At 39.1% G+C, this 20343-nt stretch overlaps 1 protein-coding gene across 1 annotated transcript in view; it reads right to left on the reverse strand.

Annotated features, from left to right (window-relative positions):
* Positions 1-19541, reverse strand: part of rasgrf1 (Ras protein specific guanine nucleotide releasing factor 1) — a 68764-nt gene extending 49223 nt beyond the window's left edge. Inside the window, exon 1 of the mRNA XM_036561761.1 lies at positions 19170-19541. Within this exon, the coding sequence (XP_036417654.1) occupies positions 19170-19445 (276 nt within the window). The 5' untranslated portion in view covers positions 19446-19541. The remainder of the gene's footprint in view (positions 1-19169) is intronic.
* Positions 19542-20343: the final 802 nt, after the last annotated feature.

Here is a 20343-nt window from a genome sequence, read left to right on the forward strand (position 1 = left end):
CTGGAGGGGATCTGGGTGATTAACCTGTTTTGCTGTTGTCAAAGCAAATGGCGTACTAATGAGATGGCTTCACAGCCTCATTCGCTAGCTTCTCTCCGCACACCGCAAGCAATGGATCTGGCGCATTTGGATCATCCTCAGTGCCGATGAATCCATATTTTATGTAGCTGTCATCATAGTTTTAGATTCAGTGTTTATTTTTCTTCTGGTTTGTTTTCGGTTCTTCTCTTTGTGTTTTTTTTTTGGGTTTGCACCCCCGAAAAACTTAATGTTGTTAGTTTCTTTTTTTTTTGACTTCTTCATACACATACAGCTACTGCATGTTTAAAATTACATTGATAAAAACTATTTAAAGCAAGAATTGTGCCTTTATTAACACAATGCTAATATAATTACACTATATTACAATAATACAATGACATAAACACACCCACACACACACACCTTCTAACCCGCTTATCCTTTCATTGGGCGGAAGGCAGGATACACCCTGGACAGGTCACCAGTCCATCGCAGGGCAGACAGACAGACAGGCATATACATTCACACCCATACTCACACCTAGGGGCAATTTAGAGTGTCCAATCGGTCTGACTGCATGTCTTTGGACTGTGGGAGGAAACCGGAGAACCCAGAGGAAACCCACACAGACACGGGGAGAACATGCCAACTCCACACAGAAAGGACCCTGGTCGCCCGGTCGGGGAATCGAACCCAGGCCCTTCTTGATGTGAGGTGACAGCGCTACCCATCATTGCGGTCCAGCAACAAAACATCCACTTTTACTGGTCTACAGCCTGGTGGTTGTGAACCCCTGATATAAATACTTTCCCTCACATCTTAACCTTTAGAAACTGCAGCTATTGCTGTGATAACAAAAGCCAGTTATAATTTGATGTTTATTATTTCATAAACTACATTCATGTTTGTAAGTAGAAGAGAAGACATTAATTATGATTTAAATTTGATGGAAAGTTACTGTTGTACATTTAGTTGTTTTTTTTGTTTTACACATTTTTTTTGCTGTGTTTTGGTCATTTCTTACTATGCCACACTTTTTGTCATTCCACATTGAAACAATTGTGGCAATGCAGACCTGAAACTCTTTATACAAAACATTCTATAACTATGCAAGTGGAATTGGCCTACTTTTGACCAATTTGTGCTGGAATTTTATGACGTAAATAACATGAAGCAGTTAAGCACACTCATGCTGCATGTGAAAGCTGCTGCCATATCTATGCCAAAGTGTCATAGCATAATTTTTAGTCCTAAATATCCAGTTGTCTTCTACATTCACTTAAGCACTTTATTTGATTCAAGCTTATTTTTCATATTAAGGGCCTATATCATGTAAAACCCATTTTTTCTTGCTTTTTAGTAATATTGCATTAATAACATATTGATGTATTGTATTTACATAATGCATCAATATAATATAGTTTAGTTTCAAAACATATCGTTCATTCCCACGATCTATGCAGTCCATATATGGAATGTATGCTATGAAAACAGTTTGTTTTGAATTCACTGTTTCTGTGATGTCATAAAAAACAACATATTTAAATTTACTCATCTATTCAGCCTACAGCAGGTTAGTTCCACCCATTCAAGCTAATAAATTACATATATCTGTCTTAAAGGCACAGTAACAAAAACAGCCTATGTAATTCTAGGGGATAACAAGAGATAGGAAAATGATTCTGTAAAAATAAATCATGACTATTGTTGGTACATAAACCTACACATGTATGTGAATAAAAAAAAGAAAAATGCAAGATATGGGCCTTTTAAGAATGTAAAATGCCTTTTAATTGCCCCATTAAAGAGCAAATAATGTTATTTATTTTGCAATATAAGTTCGGCTGATAGCAAGGTGCTAGTGTGTTTCATGTGTTCATTAAAAATAAGTCTAAATAAATAAAGATCAGCCAAAAAATCTGCCATCAGCTAATTTAATCAGAAAGAAATCAAAATCAGCCATAATAATGTATGATTGGTTCATCTCTAGCTGTTACATGTTTATCTTTAAATAGCCTAGCAAAACAACAGCAAAAACATTTCTAAAAGTTAATGAAAGAAGGCCAAGAATGTCTTGTCAGCCAGCGAAACCATGTTTGTAGAAACTACTGGAGTCTAGTTGTGTACTCCTTCCACACAGACATTGCTCCTCAAGGCTTCATTTGTGCTGTTGAACTAGGCCATCGAGAGAAAGTTCAAATCCTGTACACAAACAAACTACTGCTTGGACATCCTTCATTGGCTGATGAGATGCTAAAAGCACTGGAAACTTTTGATCCCCCTATTCGTCTTTCACACCTTCTCCTTTGAGTATTGAGGGAAACTTCCCTGTGCCAGAGATAGCTTCTAGTCCCAGGAGGAGCCCCATAACACATGTAAGCTGGAGGCATGGTGCATTACATAACTGTATGCTACCTGTTACCTAGCAACACCTCTGTGCACTAGTGGCTAACATACTCTATGCGCTTCCCCTCTCTCTCCATTTTAGAAAGGCAGACCTTGGCGCAGAATCCCCAACAACCTCCATTTCTGCTGCCAAGCAGACCTTTAAGAAGCCTCAGCGCTATCAAAACCATTACATCACAGTCATTTGTTTCAGGCACTGGAGATGTTGAGTAATTCATCTGCAGTAGGCAAGGTTCGAAGATGTACTTAATCCAGGGTGAGCGTTTGCATAAGGTAATATATAATTTGGAGATGATTTCAAGAAAGCTACATTCATGATCTCACGCTGGACCAGTTATGCAAACTGAAAGCTGAATTACCACTTCAAGCTAAAAAAGAGTGATCTAAGTGATCTAAGTTATGGATTCCAGTCTGAAACAGCCAATAATTTAACACTAAAATACATGCCTGTTTATATGTTCATTCTGGCCATAGGAGACAGGAGGAGTCCTGCTAGAAATCCAGCATATGTTGTGTTTTGAATGCCAGTTTGCTGGTGAGCAGCAGTGGTAGCTGTTATGCTGACCACCAGCAAAACCAGCCTATGTTGTATATTAGACACTGGTCTAGCATAAACCAGCTTAGACAAGCATGGAATTTATGCTAAGCTGTATTTTTCAGCAGGGATTTACTTCAGGTGGAATTGTGGGTTCCACTTCAAGTCCAGTTTCAATACTTTTTAGCATCTCCTTGCCAACTTTGGATCACCACTCAAAAGTGCGTCATACTTACAATCCACCAGTGGTCAATCACAGCATAAGGAGAGGAGGGCACAGTAAGGAGTGGATTAATCCATCAGGATGCACTCACCCTTGGCAGGTTTGCATCAGCGTGCTAATTAGCTATTCATGCCAGCTTTGCAATGCAAAACATTTGTTTTTAAAAGTCTTAACATACATAAAACTTGAACATTTGAATATTTGCATTGCCTGGCTCTAAAACCGCAGCTCATCGCCTTTCTGTTGTTGTTGTTAGCCGTATAGCGTTTAACTTGCTAACTAGCAAGCTAGCAGAGTAAAGTGATGAAGTTGTATCAGCAGTCATGTTTAACAGAGGGAGTAGCTTGCAAGCCCAGCAAATGAAATTGAAATATTAAGCATTTTAAAGTAATTTACTGCTAGGCTTTGTCCGCTTTTGTTTTAGGGTTTGTAAAAAGAAATGCGTCAGACCACAATGATTTCTGGGCAAGTTCTGCAGCTGAAGTTCTGCTCACCCCAGAAATCAAGGGCTCAACTAACATGCTTCATTTGAGCTAATAAAGTAATGGCCCTTAAGGTGGCATTGGGAATTTCCCTGAGGAGAAATGGTGAGATCAAGAGGACAAGGGCTTGTTAAAAACAGTATTGAAACTCGTCAGTTTTGGTTACACTGAGGGAGTAGTTCAGAGTTTGAAAGATGTCTGGCACATGTTCTCTCTACATTTGTGGCAAATGCTATATGCTAAGTTCTATAACCCTGCTGATCCAGTTGGTTTATTCTAGTCTGGTACTGATTTAGCTCGTCAACCAGCTTGGTCATGTTGGTTTGACCAGCATACGAGCATCCAAAAGACAACATATGCTGGTTTTGCTGGTGACTAGCCATGCCAAGTTAAATACTAAGTTTGTTTTAAAGCCAACCTGAAATCATGACTTTTAACTATGTTAAGTTCCCTGATCATATTAAACATTATTCATTGTATCATATAATTTAAAAGACAAAATGTGTGTTTCCTGTAATCATCCAGCAAAATATAGTGACTCCTGCCCACCTCTAAAATGCTTTCAGATTCTTGATTATGTCAGTGTGCACTCCCACCTGGCATCAATGATCATCTAACTTAGAGACAATGTCTGATACTGCGTTTGTCTCAGAAATACATCATAGCAAAGAAGAAACATACGTTATTTTCAGCTCACAATAACTTTAAAACATGCATTTTACTACAGATGTTAAATGCTATAACCACAATTTCCAAATATGCTTATTATAAGCAACTTTGGACTTATTTTTCTATAAAGTCACTTACAAATATTGGTAGTCAAAGGTTATGTTTTTTTTTATCTTTTATTTCTAAAGTGTGGCTGTTTATTTGGGCTTGCCCCCTGATCCTGTCTCTCTCCACTAAACCTGTCTAATAAAGAAAAACTGCTAGTTTGTCCTGTTGCACGTTCCGTCCACAACCCTGGTCCCACCTTGCTTTTCCCATAAAAATCAAAACAAATCAAAATTGCACCATTGATGGTCCATCAACAATAAAGTTTCTTTATGTAGTTCGTTAACAATGCCTGGGACAAAGTGGGTGAAATACAGAAAAAATGCAAAAAAGATTGGGAGAAACTGAAATTAGTAATGTTACAGTATTTTTTAAATGTTTGCCTATGAAATGCAAACAAAAATGCATGCATATATATGAATTTATTAAGGTCGCTTTAAGGCTTTCTTTTTTTTTTTTTAAGAGCCAAGTCACTTCTTTTGGGCTTGTTTCTATAGAACTGGTTGCTTGTTTCTCTTGTGAGATCTGGCAACACTGGCTGTAACATGTTTTTTGACAATGTTGTTTTGGGAGTTAGGGGTGGATAAGCTCATGTGTTAAGGCGAGAACACAGACAATGCAATTTACTGTACGTCTCTGACTTTTGCAGAGAAGAGAAAGGAACAAAATGTCAAAAGTTATTTTGCCTATGCTTGAAACTGCTGGAACTGTATGTGATGAACTGAATCCACCACTATGTAGTGGATGTATGTCATTCCTGGTTCATCTTGTTAAATATCCTTCCACTCTCTTACCTCTTCTAGATTCTACTTTCTTGAAACCAGCTACCACAAACTCAGAGAGGAACACGCAACTTTCTAATACCAACAATATCACTTTCTACATTTAGTAAGGTGGACCGAATAAAAAGACAGAGATCTGAATATATGGAATGGAATATATTTCTTACTATATAGTACAAATCTATCTAAAGTCACTTACAATAAAAATCTATAAAAGGTAATGTGTTTAAGATTAAATATGGTGTTGTCTCCAACACTGACATTGGTGGTATGTGGGATATAAATATTATCCTGAAACACAATGGAATACATTTTTACCATCAATCATCAGAAAATCAATGTCATTTGACCATTTGTCATTTGATTCTCATTTCAAACTTTTGAATACAACTATATGTCCCAGTCCTTCCCCTTCGGGTGGTGGGGGCAATGGGGGATAAAGCAGAAGCCACTCAGCCAAAGTTCTCAGAGTTGTCTCTCCTCCTACAATCTTACAATCACTTCTCGTACTACAACCACGTCTATGTGGTCCAAACTTACAAACTGATGCTAATGAAATCAGTCCTAGTAATTTGTAAGTCACACAACCACCAAACATTTGGTGTACATTTGTACATTTGTGGCCTGCACTCATAACACTTGATGGTGGTCTGCACATGAAGACTGTCTTAACACCACCTTTCCTTTTGCCATTCTTACAGCTTCAGTAGGTGACAACACAGCCATTTCTAGGCCATTTAAAGAGCACCTTTCAAAGCTGAGATGACTGGCCAAAAAACAACAGTCAGTGCAAAGTTTTGCATGCACACCACTTAATACATAAAATCCTAGGCAAAAGTTTGAACATCCCTATTTTTTGAGTGAAAATAAGTTAATACATCCTCTATAGGGAATTTATATATGGTATTTGTCTACTAAGTGCACAATTTCTATTGGAAAAAACAAAAAGCAAAATATGCCATAACTTTGTTTAGTTATGTTAAATTCAGCAATGAAAATTTGCAGAAGTATGTTTAACAAAAAAGATTTTTTTTTCCAGAAAATACTTTTAGTGTCAGGTAGAGCATAATTAAACTCAATCTGTATCTGTACAGCACTGCTTACACCAGAATCAGAGGGCAGAATTATTGTAACCCAGGCTAGAACATCACTGCAGCAAACCAATTTTGCCAATTGTGGGTTAAAGGGTTCAAAAACTCCATTAGAACTTTGGGAATATACCGTATTCAACATGGTGAGAATGAGGACACTGATAAACAGGCCTCTTATTGGAATACTAATGAAATCTTATTTCTGTGCTGTACCATAAGGTGATTTGAATCCATGATACTGTGATAATTGATGTATAGCACCTTGATACCTCACCATTGCCACAGCTTGTACTGCACCTTCCATAGCTCTTTAAATATTTCTATTGCTATGCTGAAAATGCCTCTGTATGGAACTACAAAGACATTAGGGCTGGGCAATATGACAATATTTAATAAATCGTTTAATATATCGTTATCATGATTATGCCAAAAAATGTCACAATATGCTTTTCAGACCACACTGTGGATATCGTCAGTAATTAAAGAACATTGACCAAACACATATTTCTTCATATTTCATATTTCAAAGAGAGCATAACTTATGAATCATAGCTTTTGATACTTTTTATTTTAACGTGTGGCCACTGATTCTTTTTTTTGTTTAACTTAACAGATATCAGTAAAAATTAAATATTGTGTATCTTGATATTAAAGTGTCTTGATATTTTTGCTATTCCTGCAATATATTTGCTAATGCATGTGGGAACCATTCAAGAGGATAATAACAAGAGTAAACGGTGAAAATAGACATATTTCTGCTGCAGTACAAAGCCAAACGATGGCTTCACAAACCCACCAGTTTTGGAGCAACATCAGAATTCACTCATTCAGGAGCAGCGTAAAACATCTACTTCATTACCAATTTTAAGAACATACATTATGTGAATAGCTATGTTCATATCTGCTTTAACTTTAGGCTGTTACAGTTTGAAAGGAAAAAATCTTCTAGGATTTTCTTAAGTGCACTTAAGTTCAAAGCCACAGAGAGAGGTCCATTTTGGTCTTAAACTGTTTGGAGGTTTAGCAATTTCATGGAGGAGCAAAATATTCTTGTTAGGTTTAGTTTTTGAGATGTGATAAGCAGTGTGCTGTTCTAAATTTAAACAGTGCTAATCTGTATCACAAACACTCTCTGGGGTGAACAGTGGTGCTACGCTACACTAGCGTAGCCAGAAATCTTTCTTTCTTTAAAACCTGAACAGAAAGGTGTTCACAAGGTGCTCCAGTGTTCTAAGTTTGAACAGATAACCTGTAAACAGGTGTTTATGAACTGGTGTTTGTTTTGCAAATGTACAACTTTCAAAATTAATATACCTGTCTTTACTTGGTTATATTATCATACCACAGGCTAAATGTGACACAAGAATCAATAATTATTATGAAGAGTGTGCTTTTCTTTGGGTGTTGAATTGTTCACATAACAGCAGGTCACTTCTCGGTGAGGATGGTTTTGTTGAATTCAGCCCACAGTTTAAACTTTGACACTGAGTGCCATTATGTTGCACTTTTCCTACTAGGAGACGGGATACTACTTCTTTCTGATTTATTCAGAATACAGTCACATCACAACAGAACAGCCTAACAACTCATACGTCACAATCAACACACTTCACAATCTTTATATTTTTTGAGGTAAACTGAGGTGTGAATGATTCACAATAAAGCATTACTTCTAGTTTTAAACAGCTGACTTCATCAAAGACTTCCACTAAATATTTTGAGCTGACCTGAAGAAGATTATCAAAGGCAATTCGATTTCAAATTAATATATGCAGACATATTTTAAAATTTATTGACAGAGGAGCTGAATATGTCTCCCTGTCAGGAACTGGTTTTTCAAACCTTTAAAATGTTCTTCACACTCGAAAATCTTTTCCAAACAATTGTTCTTGAGAGAACCAAAAGTGGTTCTTCTACAGCATCACTCACAGAGCCCTTTGTGGCACTTTTTAAAGAGTGTAGAGTCCTATGCAAATGTCAAAGATCACAATTAATTTATTTCATTTCCAGTCAAAACAGCCTTTACGTACAAACTATTTATTCTTTTTTCAATGTTATAAAAAGCATTTACCAGAAAATTACAGAGAAGTCTCAACAACTGAATATAATAGCAAATGTTTTATTTCTACACCTCCAAAGTTCAGTCTTAGAAGCTGGTGGCATTTTCTGTTTCTCACAATCCAAATAATCCCGAACACATTCAGTGATGTTGAGGTCTGGACTCTGGGGTGGTCAATCCATTGTTCTGAGAACAGCAGCAGCTTCCTTTCTGATTTGAAAATTTTCTTCTTCTTTATTTATTTTCTTTTCTCAGTATTGGCTTGTTTCAGAACCATTAGCACCTCTGTCAGCAATGAGTATGCCTTAAATAAAGAAGGTGAGTCCACAAATTTAAATACATCCTTTCAGAGCAACAGCATTGAGTTGTCTTCTCTCAGTGGAAGGATGGACTGAAACACCCGAGGGTCTGAAGTAAGAGTGGAGCTTGATTTTCTCCCCTCTCTCAACGATAAAAGCTTTAAGTGTTGTTTATCTGATGGTGAGAGTTTTGGTGGTCTACCAGGTCTTGCATGGTTGTTATTCCCATTATCTCTATATATTTTAATCAGTCTTTGAACTCCAGTTTTGGAAACTTGCATCTAGTCTCCTCAGAAATATCTGCTAAAAATGTAGTAGCTTATGGTTGATGGCTGTTTTGACAATTAAATAAATCAAGGGCACTCTATGACTTTTGCACAGTACTGTATATGCCCAAAATTATCAAGACGCCTATTTTAAATTGTGGACTCAGCTTCTTTAAGGCACACTCATTGCTGACATAGGTGTTGAAATGCATGTGCACAGCCATGTAATCTCCATACCTGAAACTGTGGGCCTCAGCTAGTGGGGTAAAGCTCCCTGACACCGGGCTCTGGAGCAGTGGAATCATATTCTATGGAGTTCTATGATGCACCATTGAGCACACAGGGATGAGCTGGAGTGTCGTTTACAAGCCAGACCTAACCAGCCAACGTCAGTAGCTGACCTCACTAATGCTCTTGTGGCTAAATGCAATCAAATCTCAGCTCCAACATCTAGTGGAATCTTTTCCCAAAAGAGTAGAGGTGGCAACTGCAGCAAAGAGGGGGCAAACTCCATATTAATACCCTTGATTTGGTAAGTAATGTTGAACGAGCAGGTGTCCGGATGCCTTTGGACATTGCATATACAGTTTGGATGGCAAAAATGCTTTATGAATGCTTTATGATGTTGTGAAAGTACAGGTGGCAGTTACACTTGATCCAATTCCCTATGAAAGGCCTGTCCAACTAGTTTAGTCTTGCTTGAAAGTGATCTAAATGGTACGGATGTTTTGCGTATACACGTTAAAATGTGCATCAATCATACAAACCATGAAAATGTGTATGGCACAAACATGGATGTTCACAAGGGTTTATAAAATATGAAAATACACAATGTACAATGAAGCTGAGCCAGTGCAGTTCGTACAGAACTGTGCAAATGTCAGAGACCATCCATCCATCCTCTAAACCGCTTATCCTTCTGGGTCGCGGTGGGGTGCTGGAGCCTATCCCAGCTGTCATTGGGCGGAAGGCAGGATACACCCTGGACAGGTCGCCAGTCCATCGCAGGGCAGACATACACATTCACACCTAGGGGCAATTTAGCATGTCCAATCGGCCTGACTGCATGTTTTTGGACCGGAGGAAACCGGAGTAAACCCACGCAGACACGGGGAGAACAGGCAAACTCCACACAGAAACGACCCTGGTCACCCGGCCGGGAATCGAACCCAGGCCCTTCTTACTGTGAGGCGACAGCGCTACCCACTGCGCCACCGTGCCGCTGTCAGAGACCACCTATTGTTTATTTAATTTCTCATAAAAAAACAGGAAAAAAGATGTTTTTGACTGAAAATTATATAGAAGCCTCAACTACTGAATAAAATATATTTTTTTCAGTATTTAGTGTGTCCATGCTTTGCCTTTATTACTGCTTTCATTCTTTTAAAGAAATCTGCTTTCAGTTTTTTAAAGAAACTTGCAATGATGTTTTTCCAGAACTTTGAAGGTCAGTCTTAGAAGGTGGTTGCATCTTCTCAGGATCCAAGTAATCCCAAACATAGTCAGTGATGTTGAACACCAGCAGCTGCTTGAGTTGCAAATTTTCTTCTGTTTTGTCTATTTTGTTTTCACAGTAACATTTTCTTGACAGCTACACATTTTTTCACGAGTGGATTTTTTTAGAACTAGAGCAAGAGTGGAGCTTGATTAACTGTCAAAGATAAAAGCTTTAAGTACTGTTTATGTGATGTTTGAGAGTTTTGGTGGTCTACCAGGTAAATGTTTTAACTTCAGTTTTGGAAACTCCTATTTTATCCCTTTCGATGTTCCCCTTCCTTATGCAAGTTGATTATTTTATGTCTAACCTTCTCAGAGATAAGTCTCTGAATTTAATATAGTACATGCTGTTGGGAGGTGATACTCAAGCAGATTTAGTGACTGGACTAGGTCATCAAAGTCTACAGTCACATCCCGAGACCCAGAAAGGACTCTCCGCCACTGAGGAACATCCTGCTATGCTAATGCTCACTTTTAATCCTGGCCACAGGAATGGTCATGATCTATTTACAGCAGTGCTGAGAAGAGCAATACTGTCTCTTTTCTGTTTTTTTTTCAACACACTTAGAAAAGCTGTTGGTGAGATGGCAGACAATGGAGACAGAGTTGCTGAGATCAGATGATGGAGAGGACCAGGTGTCTTCATATTAAGTCTGCTGTTTTCCCTGGCTCTCAACTCAGCTCATTATGCTTGCCTCACCTAATACAGGCTTCAGCTCTACAGTGTAGGGCTGAACGATATTGGTGGAAAGGTTACATTGTGGTATTTAAGGTTTTTGCTTAAAATATTTCCATATTTAAAAAAAACAAATAAAAAAGACAAGATTTTTAGATAACCTATTAACGAATTCCCAAATGGAGCTCACTGTCACCCTAGCAATGGAAAGGGTGTTTAGAGGGGGAAATAAAGGAGAATTTTGCCAACAACTTCTGCATAATTTAATCATTGAGATGTAAACCAAGTCATTCAGAGTGTGAAATTGTGCATTGTAGAGAAACTTACAATTGCTTTACAATGGGGTTGTGACTTCTACAACATAATGTAGCTATTTACTGTCCAAATTAACCAGTCAACCTACTTGTGTCTTCTGACTGTTTGTGTGTAATGTTCATAATAGTAAATTGCAAAAAATGAAAAAGGTGTCTTTGAGGACTATTTTACTTTACAATGCACTGCATGTACCACTCCTCCCTGCATAAATGTTTTATGTCAAAACCTTCTCTCAAACTTTCTCTCAGGTATCAGGCATTGTGTTTGTATTTCATGTAAAGCTTTTCTGCGAGGTAGCTTTTAGTGGCGTTAAATGCTTCAAACATCTGGTTCCTATCGCCACCACTGTGAACAATTCTGACTTTGTAAGTTTCTTTAGAAAAGAGCATTTCACACCAAACCACCCTGAATGACTTTGTTAACATTTTAACGATATTATAATATTTAATTATGCAGAAATTTTGAAAAATTGGTAGAATTCCCTTTTACGGTAGTGGTTCTGTGTTCTCATAACGGCTGTGCGATACTGACAAAATACCATGGTGTAATTATACTGCTACATATCGCAACTGCAATATACCTTCCAACAAAATGAAAACTCATTAGTGAATCCTTTATGAGTATTTTTTTTACCAGTTTCTTAAGTCTTTTGGATTATGTGAATGCCCTGATACAGCCAAACACCCAAAAGATCATCTGTGATAGGTCAGGATGCTCACAGCACACAATAAAGCATTCAGTAATAGGTTAGAGGCTCATTTGTGTAATGCACTCATCACAATACTCATTAAAGAACGATTTATTATGCAGCCCTACAACAGTACTATTCACACCACATTAGGTAAACTGTACCCCTAGTTACTCAGTGAGGCAGCAGTTACCCAGTGAGGAATGACTGGTTAAATGTTCCAAAATGATTTTCTTAGTTTCCAAAGTACAAATGCAATATTGGACTAAATAAACAGGGATGTGGCTCACAGTCTCTGTCAAGTAGCATTGATGAAGCTGGTTGAGCAAAACTAACAAAAATCACTTAAAGGGCCCATATCATGGAAAACAGAATTTTCCCCACTTTTTTTGAAACAATAGAGTTTAATGTAGTACATAAAAAACCGCCTGTTTTCACTGTTTCTGTGATGTAACAAAAACCAATGCATTTATATATCCACCTATTCAGTCTACAGCATTTTAGCCCAGCCCATTCACACTGAAGTTATAAATGGTGTTTCAGACTGCTTTTTGATTGAGGTAAAATACAGGACAGCCATTCAGAACACAGCTCATTTACATATATCAGTCTTAAAGACACAGTAACAAAAGCAGCCTGTTTAATTCAACAGGATAAGGAGAAGGACTTTTCATTACATTAAACCACAAAATTGTAATAAGTAGACCTTATAAAAAAATAAAACACAAGACAAATTGTCAGATATGGGCCCTTTCATAAGGCATACTACACATTTTGTTGTCACAATGGAATTATGCAGTATGTACCAAAACGTGCTCATTTGTCCATGCCGTTAAAGTTGCTGGCATTTTTTTCTTTTTACTTCTGTCCAAGGTGAATCACTTGACTAAACGTCTGCACACAGCCTACTGCTGACTCATACACATTCACACATTTCTCAATTGATTCATTTACGTCTTCACATGTTAAATGCAATTTGGTATGTGTTAAAAGGCTCATATCAAGGAAAATCGAAAAATTTCTTGATTTTCTTAATGTTTTCTACATGTACCATTCACTCCCCAGTTCACACCAAACATATGTGAAAACTAAGCCGTAAAAAATGGCCTGCTTCAAATTTGTATCTTTTGTGATGTCATTAAAACCTACATATTTACATATACCCGCTTATTCAGCCCCTCAGCTTAGCTCTTCCATTCACATTGACTTTATAAAGAGGGTTTCATGCTGGACTGATTTTTTGGATAAGACACAATACACAATACGAGGCAGCCGGTCAGAACAAAGGTGATTTACATACAATCCTACACAAACATTTGAACACCCCAGTCAAATGATATGTTTTGTTGATTTTCTGAGTGGAAATAAGTTAACACATTCTCTATAGGGAACAAACTTAAATATGGCATTTTCTACAAATTTCTGTTTATTCTTTCAGTTTAACGTATCGGGGAAAACATATAACATGTAACTAAACATGCCGAACATTTTAGCCTTTTTCCCCAATATGATAAATTCAAAAAATAAACAATACATTAAATGTAATTAATATGTGCAGAAGTGTTTTCTTTGTATAGAATGTATTCTTATTTTCAAATTAACATAATGTAATTTGACCAGGATTGCCCAAAGTTTTGCATATGACTGTATGTATCTTTTAGAACCACACCACTCAGACACTGAACACATGCAGATCTGGGGTCTTCCCCTATGATGATTAATGGCATTGATCAATAAGATGGGCCCAAAGCCAGTCAGGCCACTTAAACTAGCCATCAAAGTAGCAACCTAGCTGATGATGTGTAGCTCAACAGACAGCACAAGGGTTCTGATTTACTGAAGTGATTAGTAATTAGCACCTCAAAATGGCCAGCACATGCCATTTGAGTGAACTAATCAGTGACTGGAGCTTGATGAATAACGTGTTACTGGTTTTGTGCCAGCTGAGAAACATAGCATGTGCTAATCCTAAATAGACCACGTCCCAAGTGAGCAAGAATAATGCGAGCAATTACTCAGAGTGGGGCTGTTCTCTTGTCGTCTCCTGTGAATCAAATTCAAGTATGTAAAAGGCAACGGACAACTAATTCTGGCCCTTTGCAGAATATTTATATTCCTTACATAATGTGCTTTTAGCCGTCTGTTACGTCTGAGTGACCAGAGCCATTTTCTTGGAAAGGACACAGCCTTTAAAACAAAACCCGTGTACCACCCAATCCCCAGGAGCAACAGTCCATGAGCCACCGCTAATATGCCTCTCATCTGTGCTTCCTGCAAATTAACATCATGATTTTTTTTTTCACCACAAGGCTGCAAATCAGCCCATAATTCTGTGCGCTGCCAGTGCAGATTCATTTCCTTCTTCTGCCTCTTCTGCTACTTCTTATTTCCTCTTGAAGGGTCCAGGCTGTTGTGTTGGAAAGGAGACAGAAATAACGGCAGCACACGTTCATCTTGACACGCATCTCTTGCGTTCCCTTAAACCATGCAAAGAAAATGCAGCTCTTGCCCTAAGAGACAGCGAGAGAGACGAGTGCTTTCTTATAAATGGGGCATGACCCCTTGGAGGTACCGCGCTGAAGCAAATTTAGCACAAATAGCGTTAGTATTAATGAGGAAGGCGCGTCGCAGTGCTACATGGCTGCCGCCTCTGCCGCTGCTACGCACTCTGGCCTTCTTTTTCTAATGCAAATAGGAGTTGCCATAGGAACCATGGGCTCAAATGCAGATATATTAAAAAGAGGGACAATAAATGGAGGGTAGAACAGCCTGAGCGGTCTGTAAATACAACAACAAGTGAAAGAAGGTCAGAGCTGGCACAAAATCAGCACAAATGGACAATGTCTCCCATTAAGTGAAATTTTTTTCGCTGACCCAAAGTAAATAACACGACAGACAGCAAATGCCCATGAAAGGTCTCAAGATGTTGAGTTCCACACTCTTTCTACAGTAACACAACTTTGTTGTCAAAGTTGTTGAGTTGAAGATCTCTATGTCCAGTTTTATATGTCATCGTATGTGCTAAGGAGATGGAGGTGGGAACACAAGTGGAGGCATGGCTGACAAAATGAGATACGGTTGATCCAAGCACTAGTTTAGTAACTGTTATTAACTTTAGGGTAAAACCAATCAGCTTATACTAAGCTGTCCTAATGTGGCCTAATCTAAAGTCAATGTGAATTAGAAAACATAACACACTTTCCTTTGGTACTGTACCATTTTCTGAGATGTACACAGTGTCAGGGTGAGCTAGCTTAGCGTTTAGCTTGATGTTATGTGGAAGTGGTGAGAGTGGGAGGTGAAACATGATATTACTGGTTAATATTATTTTTCCTTGCCTGCTGGTACATGATGATGTAATCAAAACTCAAAAGATGTTTTAGGGGTGGGAAAAGTCACTAAGCTTTGATCAAAGATAATGGGAAAGCAAGAATTTCAGTGTTTTAAATGATATAAGTTGTGCTTAATATGACCAAAAACTAACAAGGAAAAAATGGTCCATTTTGATTTCAGGTTGACTTTAAAAACAAAGCTGTTATTAAGCATAAATACATGCCTTTGCTTTGTTTATACATAGGAACGATATTTATTGTGCTGTTAATGCTTATTTTTAAACAATCATACAAAAATGTAATAAAACGCCACATACATTATGAAGTACATGTCTCATCTTTGTTTTGAATTTGAATTAATGGCTCATGTCAAGGAAAACCAAATTTTCCTCAATTTTATAAAATAAAAGAGTTTGATGTGTATGTAAACATTGTTGAACTTTCAAAACGTACTATTCACTCCCCAGTTCACACAGTCCATATATGGAAAACAGTTTGTTTTGAATTCATTGTTGTTGACATGAAAATCAATGTATTAACACATGTGCACCTACTCAGCCTACAGCAGTTTAGCTCTGCCCATTAAAGAAGTTATAAGGAGTGTTTCAGTCCGGCTTGCTTTCTGAATGAGGCTCAATACAGGGCAGCCAATCAGAACAGAGTTCATTTACATATATCAGCCCTAAATGTACAGTAACACAAACAGTCTGTTTAGAGGTTGGAAAATGGTCATATAAAAATGAACTGGGACTGTTTTTGATACATCAAACCACAAGTGGCCATCAGGAAAAAAAATAAATAAATACAAAAAAAACCTTTCACTCAGAGTTTTTTCATGGCTATTTTGGCTGTCTGTTGATTTTTTATCTGTTTATCTCTATTGTTAAAGACATTTTAATTTATGCAGCCTAAATGACAGTAGCTGATGTGATTGATTAATTGATTCCTCCTTCAACCCTGTTCATACTGATAGTATTTAATTATTAAACACCCTGTGTTCATGTGTTAAATTAGCAATAAAGTCAACACATTGTCAATGATTGATCATTACAGTAAGGGTTCAGATGAGTGTAAGGTGCCTCCTGTGACTCTTACTGATGGAGAGGAGAGAGAATCTGCTCCTACTCTTTCAGAGGATGAAAGCATTAAAGCGTGTGCTGCATGCTGCTTTGTCAGCACAGGGACAGCTGTTCACAGGAAGGGCCTGGACTCACGTTGAATTGCAGTCCTCATAAACTTACCCGGCCACTGCGCACTGACTACAGAGCAAGGTAACATCTCAACATAAGGTACAAAGCAGCTCCTTTAGTAAACATGAGAAACTGACAAGCCAAAGATAACCAAAGAAACTCGCACTCACTGGGACTGAGAAATGCTTTTAAAATGGTAGCTCAGACATTGGATAAAAATGTTGTTAAAGGTTTCCTGAACATTTTTAGCTTATATGATCTGGTTTTAGCTGTTGTTAGTGGTCTAGCCTGTGCGTCGGCTAGAAATTATTGATGGGGATCTACTGGAGCATTCATCACTATTCACTGAGACACAGCTTTTGCACAAGTTGTGATGCTTTATTAACCAGCTGTTGTTGGCCACACTTTTGGCTACGCTGTACATAAGCAGAGTTTTCTCCAACAGTTTGCTCTAAGCCTAACTTTCCTCTCAGCCATCAGCTCTTGACTGACTCTCAAGCTGCGTTCCAAAACCTAGGCTGCAGCCGAGGTACTGCGGGTCCTCGGTAGGACTGTCCTACGAAGTCTGCTACTTAGCAGCCTATTGGTCACACAAATGGAACGAGGCTGCGTGGTGATGTCACCAGAGCAGCCTGAAACTTGTGTGTTTGTTGCTTTTTCATTTCTTCACTGAAATCGAGGAGATCTTATGTAGTATGATAAACTACATATACACAAATACTTCTAAAGAAAATATGATATATGAATATGATATATGAACGAATGGTTTAATTAATCAGTCATTTTACACTTTATAAGGTCATATAGACGAATTCAACAAGATTTGAATAACTTTTAAAGCAAGCTCTGCTCCAACGGCTTTGTTTTCCTTTTTTTCCAGTTTTTTTTCCTTCTGAAGGCCTGGAAGGATCCATCTGATGCGTCCTTAAAATCACTCAGAACTTGGAACGACCTGCCATAACATAGTGGCCGAGATATGCAGCCTAGGCTTTGGAAGGCTGCTTCAGTTTTTTCTGCTCTACACACATATTCCCCTTGGGGAAAACTAGCCCTGCCTTCACAATAAGAGTCCTTAGAGAAATTTATTTGTAATGTTAACATTATAAAATTCAGATATTTTGGCACAGTAGCCCAGTATCACCTAAACCTTTCTTTGTAAAATGTGCTTTAATATTGGTTCAGTTCCTTCATTCACCTCAACATTATTTTCTTCCTGAGTATCATAAACATGTCATCTAGTATTGGTCAAATCTAATCATAACCAATCTGATAACTTTTTTAAAGCAATTATCTGCCGATACTAATATGATTCTGAAACTGCTGTGTGTCCCTAATAAGGACTTATGTCTAGTTTGGTTTTATGAGGAAAAGACTGAAAACTAAGACAACAAAAGTCGTCACTTCTTGCTCTGGTTAAAAATCAGGGCAGCATTAGAAAAAAACACGATGGCTAGCAGCTAATAAAGGAAAACAGAGCCAGTCTTGTCACGTCCTGTGTGTAGTCACCATGATCACCATGAAGACTTTTAGAAGAACTCAGAGCACACAGCACAAGTTTAAAAGGAGGAGTTAAATGACTTTAACGTGAGTAGGACCCACGCTGAGGTAATCAGTTTAAGTCGTCAACTGTAGCATATTGGGCTACATTCCCTTACAAGGAATAAAAACGTCAAAATGTGAACAAAATCCTTTATCTGTGATCCAGACGCACCGTGTCGGCTCAGAGTTTGCCTGTAAAAGCTAGCATGCTAACAAACACGGTTGGAAGATGCAGTTGCCAAGGTAGGATGCTATTAATATCAACGCGGGAATGAAATCAATAAAGCAAGCAGGCTGGGATTTTACAGCGGTTCGCCGCAAGAGGGCGACACAGAGGTTCATAAAGTGCCTTCTCTAGCGTAATTTTCTCTCCTGAGGGGAAAAAAAACATCTACTTGACACTTCAAGGTTTTGGGCGAAACCATTCGAGAAACGTGAAGAAAAATATTTAAATGACTTTAAATGATTTTTCAACAGAAATAAAATGACGCAGACTAGGTTTAAAAATTAAAAGTCGAACTACTTGCAAAATGTTACCAGTGAGCTTCCAGACCGTGATTTCTCTCCTACAAAAATGATGCAACAAACAGCAGCAGCAGAGCTTCTGAATTCACTTAGGTGTGGATAATGAATTCGTCAGCCAGTGTACAGATTATGTAACGCAGCCTGTCCTGTGCTGAGTTAAGTGCTCTAACTGTATGATGATGATTTGTATGCTCAGGAAAGCGATCTCTACAAGGCAGTGACAGCGACCAGCGTTTCTGTTCTGAAATGGCACATGTTCACTCAGACACTCAGAAAACTGTTGTCTCCGCAGCGAACGCGCGCTCCTCTTTCACATGCACTTGAACGCCACGGAGCCCCGGCGCACCGTTAGCCCAAAATCCAACTTAGCATTTTTCAAAAGCACTTTTAGGGCAGCGTATGACCCAGTTCGCCTGAAGTCGACAGCTGCAGCCCGCACACTGAGCCAGAAAGTTGGCACCGCGCTTACCTGCTTCTCCAAGCACTCCTTGGCGGAGAGCGACGGTTTGGGCGACGGCGACCTGTCACACACGCAGCCCTCCAACAGGTAGAGCCCCGAGGGCCGAGAGCTCGACTCGCTCTCAAAGTAGAAGAGCATGTTCTGCAGCAGGGCGAACCACTTGGTGTGCCATTTTGTGTTGTCCGAGCTCTTTTTGCTCAAGCAGCCTCGCCTCGTGCCATCCTTTTTCGCCAGGAGACCCAGGTAGGTGACATGGCCGTCATTGAGGCGAATTCCCTTCTGCATGTTTGCTGGCCGAGTCGCTGGAAGAGAGGGAATGGGGGGCGAGGAAAAGTAAAAGAAGGCTGGCTGCTCCCTTACATCTTCTTGGAGAGAGATGTGCCCCCCTCCACCCAAAAACAGGCGAGCGCTGCTGGCGTTGGTGCTTTAGGAGCGAAGCGCGGCGCGGCGTGCCCGCGCACCAGGAGCAATCAGGGCGAAGCGCAGCGACAGACGAGCGATGCGAGACTCTACCATCCTAAACGTCTCCAGAGACCGTCAAAAAGCAGAAAGAGAAAAAAAGATACGAGGAAAGAAAGAAAGCCTCCCTCAGCAGCAGCGCGAGAACGAGGTGCTCGCGGGGCTACAGTGCGCGAGTGCGGCGTTCGCGGCGCTCTCACGTGAAATTGCTCCAGCATATGGGCTGTGGGGAGGCTGGCAGAGCGGCGTCACGTGACTCCCTCTCTCTCTGTCTCTCTCTGTCTCTCTCTCGCTCTCTCTCTCTCTCTCTCTCTTTCGGTCGCTACATTTCAGGACCTCGGACAGAGACGCCGCTGCGATGGTGCTCGGCTGATGTCAATCCAGGCTTTGCTGAGTCTATTAATGGTGGGTTGGTGTAAGGCCCTATTATCGTTTAGTCCCATGTTGAAGAGCTGCCGTCGTTTGCATAAAGCTTGCATAAAGGGGGGTTCCACCGATTTTTCTATTTGTTTCGCATAATTCCGTTGTTGCGATGTAAACAAAGTCATTCAGAGTGGTTTGTTGTGAAATGGCTCTTGTAGAGAAAGTTACAGTCTCAGATTTCTTTACAGTGGTGGCGATAGGAGCCAGGGGTCGCCATGTCTATAATACAAGCATAGCCATTTTATCTACGATCCAAAACCACCAGTGAACCCACACGTGTCTTTTGAGTTTTTATATGTAG

This window comes from Colossoma macropomum, unplaced genomic scaffold (assembly GCF_904425465.1).
Source record: "Colossoma macropomum unplaced genomic scaffold, Colossoma_macropomum, whole genome shotgun sequence".
Taxonomy (NCBI): Eukaryota; Metazoa; Chordata; class Actinopteri; order Characiformes; family Serrasalmidae; genus Colossoma; species Colossoma macropomum.